The sequence below is a fragment of the Mercurialis annua genome, linkage group LG1-X (genome assembly GCF_937616625.2).
Source record: "Mercurialis annua linkage group LG1-X, ddMerAnnu1.2, whole genome shotgun sequence".
Classification (NCBI taxonomy): domain Eukaryota; kingdom Viridiplantae; phylum Streptophyta; class Magnoliopsida; order Malpighiales; family Euphorbiaceae; genus Mercurialis; species Mercurialis annua.
Genome location: NC_065570.1, coordinates 62,396,331 through 62,406,242, shown reverse-complemented (window position 1 = coordinate 62,406,242; position 9,912 = coordinate 62,396,331). Strand labels below are relative to the sequence as shown.

The 9,912-nt window shown below is 28.3% G+C and overlaps 1 protein-coding gene across 2 annotated transcripts; it reads right to left on the bottom strand.

Annotated features, from left to right (window-relative positions):
* Positions 1–4,902: 4,902 nt before the first annotated feature.
* On the bottom strand, positions 4,903–9,253 carry LOC126679825 (zinc finger protein WIP3). 2 transcript variants are annotated; one of them, XM_050374839.1, is made up of 3 exons: positions 8,587–9,253; positions 6,088–6,567; positions 4,903–5,212 (listed from the first exon to the last, which is right to left on the bottom strand). In XM_050374839.1, the coding sequence occupies exons 1-2, from the start codon at positions 9,088–9,090 to the stop codon at positions 6,121–6,123; spliced, it is 951 nt and encodes a 316-aa protein (XP_050230796.1). In that variant the 5' UTR covers positions 9,091–9,253; the 3' UTR covers positions 4,903–5,212; positions 6,088–6,120. The 2 variants fall into 2 exon arrangements, with proteins under 2 accessions (XP_050230796.1, XP_050230790.1); XM_050374833.1 differs by having other exon boundaries at positions 4,903–5,289; positions 8,587–9,252.
* Positions 9,254–9,912: the final 659 nt, after the last annotated feature.

Sequence of the window (9,912 nt, the reverse complement as noted above, 5' to 3'; positions counted from 1 at the left end):
CACGTAAAATGCTTGTGTCAACATGTGTACAAAGGTTTATACCAAGATGCCACGTGCTCACCTGGGTGTTTTAAAGGGGTTGAGCATCCGACAAGTGCTGATTATCTGATATTTTCCAGGTTTTATGCGGTTTTACTGTCTGCATGCACCATTCGGGAGTACTGTATAAGCTGAACCGAGCCAACTAGGGAGCTGCTCGGAATTAATTCAAAAAATATTCAAAATCGACTTGATTAATATTGAATCGAACTCGAGCAACTAGATTGAAATCAAACATTGAAATGGTCGGCTCCATAAACTCGTGAACATAACTTATTTAATTTTTACTGTAATATTTTTATTTTTACCCTACAATTTAATTTTTAAATATATAAAAATCAAAGCGAGTCGAGTCGAATTATACTCGAAGTTCAATTGCTTTATCGGATTTGGATTCGAATTCAAATTCTTAAAATTAAACTATATAGAATGCAAGTGATTGGATTCAAGTTCGAACTCTAAACGATATTGGATTCAACTCGATTCATGAATGCCCTAATTAGGAGATTTATTTAATTTCTTTTATTCAACTTGGCACCATCTTGTGTTTGTAGACAACACATGGATAAATGACTGCACCACGTACTTGCAATCTACCCTTATGTTAAGAAAAAAAAAACTATCCTTATGTTTGATTTTAATCACAATATCATCCGGCTACTAGTCTAGTAGAATACATATGGAAAATAATTATTTGTTTTATAAAGATTTATTTCCATATAAAATCTCAATTGCTTTTAGATACTAAGTCTATCACGTCATCCATAGACTAAATCAATCATGTCATAACACCTCATTAAAATGAGGATATTCTTAAAATATTATTATTCAAAAGTGTATGCAAATAACAAACGAAATTATAAGAATACCTTTATTTTAATGAGGTGTTATTAGTCCACGGATGACGTGATAGACTGAGTTTACATAAGAATTTTTCCACAAGAGTATATTTAAAAACAAAGGAAAGAAAACTTCAAAAGTCTTTACTTGAACTCAGGCATTCCAACAAAGAGTTTACCAACTTTTGTTATCTTCAACAATAAGATTTGAAGAAATAGTGGCATTATGAAGCATGCTATTGTTATAGAAAAACAATTTACTTAAATTGCCTCCATAAATACCTATCAATGAGTGCAAATTTAATTTGAAAAAAATGATTACGATTTATTATTTAAATCACTTAAAACATGATTCTAAAAAATAATTATTTTCCACAAAAAACAAATTTAACAAAAATATATGTATACAATACAAGCAGACATGTTTAGTTATATCCCACCAAGCTATGAAGTATGAATTCATCAATGATCGAAATCTTGAACAATTTAATTAATCTAGCAAATTATGCAAAAACACGCATAAACGAATAATTATGTACTCTACAATTGCTGCAACAAGCGGTAGCGTGACTATGGTTAAAACTAAAAAGACTTGCTTGCGCTCAGAATCTAGAAGCTTCTCGGCTAGACAGTTTCTAAAGAATATCTTTCAAGTTTGAAAAAACAAAAAATACGTTATTGAAAAATGTGTGGTCTGAAGGTAAAGAAATTGAAAAATTTGATAACACATAATCAATGATCAACTCAAAGTTTTAGTAAGTGATAGTCTAAACAGTTTGTTTATAGAAGCATATCAATATCAATAACTTTGATGTCATATATTGTTAATCATGAGCAAGAAGTGACTTGACATGCTTTTGCAAAATCAAATATCATTTTTCCATTTTGAGGTGAATCAATAAATATCATCCCAAATTCTATTATTTTGAATTATTGTGACTGCAAAATCTCCATATTCTATTCCATCAACAAAACTTTCCTAATATATAATTCTCATCTGTTACAGATTCTCAATCAATATTATGCTAGCGAATTAGGTATTGTACTAAATAATTATACCATAAAATTTTCCAGGACATATTGTTTTCAAAAGTATAGGGACCATAAAGAAATAAAAAAGTCTAGGAACAAAGTAAAGAAAAGATAAAAAATACAGATACCTTAAGATATGTTTTACTTAATATTAAGTGGAGTACTAAAAACCGCCCATAGATTACTAGATACCGCCTTTTTTTACCTAAATACCTTTTTACTTTTTTCTAATTCTAAAACTCACATTTAACTCTCAACTCACATTCAAACACGAAGAACAGATAAAAAAAATCTCGTTTAATTTCAAAAATTTAAATTCAAAGTTTTTTCATTTAATTTAAAAAATTTGTTTAATTCCAAAAAAAATCGTTTAATTTCAAAAAAAATTCGTTTAATTTCAAAAAAAAATTGTTTGATTTTAAAAGTGTTTTTCGTTTAATTTCAAAAAAAAAATTCGTTTAATTTCAAAAGTGTTTTTCGTTTAATTATCGAAGGAAGACGTCTTCCAAAAACATCTACCCCTCTGGGAGACTTCTATTGAAGACTTCTCCCTTTTGGAGAGACTTCTAATGAAAACGTCCAACTATTTTTTTTAGTTTTTAATTAAAAAGGTAAGGAGGTAAAAAAGGAACGGTACCTAGTAATCTAAGGATGATATTTAGTAATACCCTATAGTAATGATATTTGAGATTTTCATAAGAAAAAACTCACAACCTGCTAGGTCGTGGGTTCGATTCTCCCACAAGTAGGGGTGTAAACGAGTTGGGCTACTCGTGAGTTATTCGAGATCGACTCGAAAAAAACTCGAGATCGGCTCGAAAAATTCGAGCCGAGCTCGAGCTCGAGCTTCATCTCGAGCCGAGCTCGAGTATCAATTGTTGAAGCTCGTGAGGCTCGCGAGCCTAAACGGGCCTAAACGAGCTTGATATTAAATAATAATAATAATTTTTATTATAATTGTATTATATTTTTTAGCTTTAAATTTAAATAAGTATCATATAAATAGGTCAAATTGTATATTATAAAGTGAAAAATAATTTAAATGTATCATATATGATTATTTTTTAATAATTATTTTTAATTTTATTAAATTCAAGTCGAGCTCGAGCTCGAGTAGTTCGAATATTGCTCGAGCTCGAGCTCGAGCTTAAGAATTTAAGCCCGCTCGAGCTCGAGCCTGTAAAACACACTCGAGCTCGAGCTCGAGCTTGGCAATACTCGGGCTCGGCTCGGCCCGTTTACACGCCTACCCACAAGTGCTCCCCCTCCCCATAAAAAAAAACTCGCAACCTTAATATTTTATCATGCACGTGTGAATCTCAATTTCATATTTCTTTTTCTTCGCCCGCGGCCAGACTTCGTTAATACCATTTCAAACGTCAAAAAGGGATAAAGGAATTTTCCAATTTAAATGATAATGAATATTAAAATGTCCTAAAGAAATAGACACCCCTACATAAATCGTATTAGTGAATAATCATCCTTCTTATATATCTAAATTTTCAATTAAAATCATTAGTATAAGATTTAATATTATATAATTCTGCCCATGTTAATTTTTTTAACTGTTAATAGCTCATTTTATTAAAAATATTCTGAATCCTTGACTAAATAAAATGAATCATCATATGGTAGCTAAAATATGTTACATTACTTTTGTTTTTCTCCCCCCGACAGAGCATAGTGGCGGTCCCTAATCTTCAAAAATATCAAACAATCCTGTATGGCTATGTTTTCTTTCGTTTATGTTCATTTCGTTTTTCAAAAATAATTGGTTATAAACTTATTGTCGTAAATTACAAAATTATAACTAAAATCTTATTTTACAAGTTGAAATTTTACATTGATTGATTATTTATATAATATCAACAAAAATTATATTAAAAAGAATTTAAAGTTTAATTTTTAACAATATTTGTTTGATTAATTAAATATCTAAGAGCAAGATAGAATAGACCTCCAATTTCAATAAATATTTACGTACCAAATTATATTAAAAATAATAAAATTCAAATTAAAATACCATCTAATTCTTTCTATACTATTTAATTTTTTATGGCTATCAATTAATTTTTTATTGCTACGTTTGCTTTAACTTTGTTTATGATCATTAAAATAAGAAAATACCATGTTTTCTTACATAAATTTACAAGTAAAAACTGTTTTATAATGGGTATTGATTGATTATATTTTGACTTTTGAGTGTAAACTCCAAAAAGGTCAAATGTGAAAGCAATTAAAGAGAAATCAGTATGTAGAAAAAGATTCCTTTGAAACTTAATTAATGCCTAAATCATTCTCCACTTTGGACTCTTTGTTCATCTCATGCCTTTGACATTAAGAGACGACATATATGTAACATACACTTTTTCTACAATTTCTTATGATCAAATTTCATTTCAGTTTGTATATACGTAAAATAATCTTATATATTCATAATTTTGATAAAATCAAGAATGGGATATTTTGGTTCGTCAATTTGATAAGTCTAGACAATTATATTTAAATTTGCAAAAGTGTTTCTCTTTACTAACTTGACTGATCAAGTAAATTCACGTAAACAATACATGTCAGATCAAATTTTAAATGAAATATCTCATTTTGTAAAATTAATAGACCATACTATACTGCTCAAATATATTTAATTATGGCAAAAATAATTATATTTAAATCTCGATTCAATCAAAAGAGTTTCTCTTTACTAACTTGACCGATCAAGTAAATTCACATAAGTAATCCATATCAAATTAAATAATAAATGAAATATCTCATTTCATAAAATTAATAGACCATACTATACTCAAATATATTTAATTATGACAAAAAGAATATGTACACGGGTGAATTTTGACTGGTAAACTATATGCTATATTGTAAACTGATATTTATTTTTTTATTTTTTTAACATTTATCTTTAGCTTTTATTTTAAGTAAACATGTTTTAATATTCTTGGACCAAATTTAATTCATGTAATATCTTTCAAAAGAAAAATTCACGTAATAAACCAATTGAAACATATTTTTAAAATATACTGTTATATCAACGAACATACAAAAATATTTAACCAACAACTTACAAAAGTCTTGTTGTATCTATAAGATTACCTGCAGTTAACAATGAAGCGGACAAATTTTTATCTGTAGCAGCAACAGAATTTTTGTCACTAAAAGAAAATTCATCAACTTCACCACCAACTTCAGCTAATCATCTTTATTTTTCGATCATCATCATGGACCTTAAGTACTGCCTGAAACTGCGACTAATCGTGCTCCGTAGCAAACCTCTCCCTCTGCTTCTCATGCTGTTGAGAATTTTTTGTTACTGAGCACGACCTCTGGTAATGTAACAGATCGTAATACCTAGCTTTCATCTCCCAAACTAGTGAAAATTACGGAAAAAAAAGATATTAAAGAAAGAAAATTCGGTATTATTTTAGAGTTAAAGATCCCACATTATCCATCACGAAATGTGCTAGGGCTAACAAATTTATATTACCGAGCTATAGTATTTTTACAGAACAATGATCATATTTTATTTGTTTTTTGTTTAACTAGGTGAACACTTATTTTTTCAGTAATAGGAGGTGACTTGTTAATTTTAGTAATTACGTGGAGGACGTAAAAATATAAGTTTTTAAACATTACCACATCAATTAAGGTCAATATTCATTTTAAAAAAGATCAAACATAATATATTTTTCTACTCAAACTATAGCACCATGATTTTGAAATTTTATTTGTTTGGTCATTTTTCTACCTTTGTTACTCGTTTAGAGCTGACATGACACAATATATGTCCATGTGTATTAAAATTATAACATTGTGGCACGTCAGCTACAAATTACGTATAGATATATTCAATACACTAAAAATGATGGATTAAACTACAAAATTTTAAAATCACAGTATAATTGACAAACGAGTTGTAATTATTAGTAGATAAAATACATTTTGTCTAAAATTTGTAATATGGTGATATTATATTTTCGTTGTCCACACGAATAGAAATATACCAAAGATCTTTTTTTTTACGTCATCAAAAATGATTTAGTTACCTAGTGTTGTTAGAAAATATATAATATACTAGCTAAATGAAAAATTTGAACTTCGATTACCGTTTCATAAAAGTACTATAGTTTAGTAATCGTAAATTTTCTGCGGGATCTTTAATTCTAACCTGGAGTTTCGATCACGATCGAGTTTGCATGCCCTAGCGGACAATTTCATCGTCTTCAGAGCCAGTAGAAATGCATTCCTTATCGTCTTCAAAACCGCGATGATCAAGTGCAGGATGAGGAGAATGACCCTTACCAAAAGACCTAATATGATCTTTGAGTGATCTTTTGTGTTTAAAGTCAGAACCACATGTACAATACCATAATTTGCCACAATTCTTTTCATGAGTTCTCCAATCTCCTTTAACAGCAAATGTTTTGGAACATTTTCTACACATAAATGGCTTAGCACCATGTTTTCTTTTGTAATGTGTTTGAAGTGTTCTAAAATCTTTCAATGGCTTAGCTCTTGGATGATTTATGTTGTTTTTGCAGCCTTGTGCACAACAATAGCAAGGCAGTCTTAACATTGCTGCTGGTTGTGTTCCTTTTAGTGAGTCTGGTCCTCTTCTGTATTCTGACCCATGTCCCCACATATGCATCTTCATATACACAAACACATGACAAATAATTTCTCATTAGGTTATTAATTGATTATGTAAAATAACTAATTAATCCAAAAGCTTTAGACGATAGATGAAACTCTAACGATGATTTAATTGTTTATAACACATTATACAAGTAAATGTCTATTGAATTTAAAAAGTGAACAACCATATGCGGTTGACAAGAAAACCGAACTCTCTAGACTTTTCGATAATATTTTTGTACTATATGTCAAGTAACTAATCAATCTAAAAGTATATTTTTGTACTATACCATGAGCTGTAGCTCAAATGGTATAAGCGCTAGACACAAAATGTTAAGGTCGTGGGTTCAATTTTTCCCACAAGCGCTCCCCCTCCTCAATTATCAAAAAAAAAAAAAATCAATCTAAAAGTATAAAATTATTAGGCGAGTCTCCAACTATGATTTTATTATGTCTTACAAGGTATTTTCAGAGATTTCATCACTTTTATATATTTTTAATTCATAAGTTTTCAAAATAAGATAAATTACATTCATTTATGTATTTCATAGTATGCAGAACAACCGTGAAAATAGTTTTGTTTAATTTCTTATGTAAATTTCAACATATTTATATTTATCTTATGCCAAATCCAATATTTTAATATTTTTACAGCTGCTTTTCACATAATTTGGAAGTTTTTTTTCTTTGATAAATACTAAATTTAAAGAATTTTGTACTAAATTATCAAAATAGATCAGGTTTGATCTATACAAACTTGTCCCACAACTTTAAAGATCTAGATGACCCTTTACTCAAAATTTAATGTTACATATGAAAAATCCTTACAAGACTAGTACTCGCTAGTTAGTACTATAAAAAGTTATAAAAAAAAGAAAAAAAAAGAAGCTGCTTGTGCTAAAATATGAAGTGAATATGCATAGATTTCATAGTCTCCAAAGGAATAATGTATAAATTGCTACTTAAATTTGATCCTCCTTCATTAGCATTGAAGGGGTGCCCTTGATTCATTTAATAAATCTTATATTTTGCACTACTTGTGTAAATGCCTCTATAATCATTACCATCTTTTTTATTATCACTTTTATATATTTCCACAACTTTTGACAATCTTACAACTACTTTCATCTCTTCAACTACTTAATTATCACCTTAATATGATAATTTTATGATATTTTTACTTTCCTAATATCTTCCTTAATTAGCTTCTATGCTAAAGGAAAAACAATTAAGTTGATCAGAAGAAGGAAATGAATATCATAATTCCAAAAAGTAAATAAGATTAAAATTTAAAGATAATAAATAATAAATCAGTTAACCCTTATTAGTCAATTTCTTAAAGAAATTTTAACTAATAGCTTCTTGTTATAAATGTTTTGTTTAGCATCGTTTTTTTGTCATATTTTCCTTAAGATCTTTCTATATAATTTATAAATGTTTTTTTTTGCTGAATGAAAAGTAATTATTTACTATGATCATCGACCATAACATCATATTTTCATTTATTTTCACCACCAATGCATTGTTTTTTTAATTTGTCCCCACAAAGAAGACAAGTTTAAAAATATAGAAACGTATACACATGTATATATTATGCATTAATCTTTATAATTAGCTCATCATATAAATTCAAGAACCTAAGCCAATAATATGAATTACACACCAACCATAAAATCATTTCTTCCTGTTAAAGAAACAAAACAAAAGTTATACAGAGAAAAAGAAAAAGTTATGGGTCTCAATTGAGTAAGGCCAGGAGAATTAAAAAAGTGAAAAAACCTAATAATTATGCATAATTGCATACCAATAATTAAGTGTATAGTCATTTCTTGATCTCACTACAATTGTATATATAGCTAAAGATTTTTATATCATTACATGTATGTCCAAAAGAGCATGTCTTGATATAGAGATGAAGACAAGAAAAAGAATATACAATCGTCGAACGAAACTGAATTTTCGAAGATTAAACGTATAATTAATTTTTATTGTGAAAAATAAAATATATAGGAAATGAATTAATTGAACTAACCTGCATGTTATTGTACCTATTGAAAGTTTTGCTGCATATAGAGCACTCAAATTGCATAGGACCGACAAGGATCTGAGCAGGAGTTGGGATCCAAAACCTATTGTCTGTGTTAAAAGAGCATCCATTAAAGCTTTTCTTGATTTTCTTGACAAGCTCTTGTTCTTGTTCTTGATTTTCTTCTTTAAAATATCCACTATTAGGCAGTCCAATATGTAAAGAAACTGTAACCTTTTCAAGATTACAATTTTCTTGAACTTCCACAGTTTCTTCTTCTTTAAGCAACTTCTTCTCTGTAAAAAGAGGTAAGCATTGAATAGTTTCTTGATCAAGAAACATATTTTCATGTTCTTGATTTGTGAGATGAACTTGTTGAGTAACAGAAGAACATGATGATGATGATGAAGTACATAAAGAAGAAGATGGTTTGAGCCATTCAATAAAAGTAGGAGGTTGAAAGCAAAGATTGTTATTAGTTTCTTGAACATGGCAATTCCAAAAACCCATAATTTTTGGTGAATTATGAGTATGAACTTTTGTTTCTTGAAAGTTGAGAATGTTTATATGTAGAGTTTATGTGGGAAAGCTTTGCACTACTTAATGGTTGGTTTTTTGAGACTCTAAGAAAAGGTGGATTTGGTTTGTCTTTTAGGAAGTCTTTCTTTCTCTACTACTCCTTTCTTTTCAACCCTTTTTTTGGAGAAATAGAGAGAGAAGGAGAGATTAGTGGGTAGGGTTAGGGAAAATGACATGCCAAAAACAATTTATCTCAACAAATTAAGAGAATCCTAGATTGTTTTTAGACTATTTTTTAATGTTATATAATTTAATAATATTGCGAGTTTTAGGTTTATAAAACTTGAGTCACAGGTTATTACATAATGAGTTTGAAAGAATGTCAAATTAAAAAAATAAAAATGTAATTTAGGGGGTGTTTGGTTCAGCTTTTTAGTGTAGTTTTTAGTTTTTGCTTTTCAAAAAGTTCCATAAAAGTGTTTGGTGAGATTTTCTTAAGAGTTTTTTGGAACTTTTTGAACCTTCAACAGCTGCTGTTTGAAAAACTCCATTTTAGAGCTTTTTGCCAACAGCTGATAGCTGTTTTAATAATTTTAATTATTTAAACCAAATTATCCTATAGGAATATATCGTTTTCTTAATATATAAAATTATTTAAATTATTTTTAAATACTCTAATTATTTATAAATTATATAAAATTATTTTATTTATATTAAAACAACTATAATTTAATAATTTTTTTAAAACAAATCATAAATTTATCAAAAAAAATATCTAAATAAATTTAAACTAAATATTGCTTCTTATAAAAA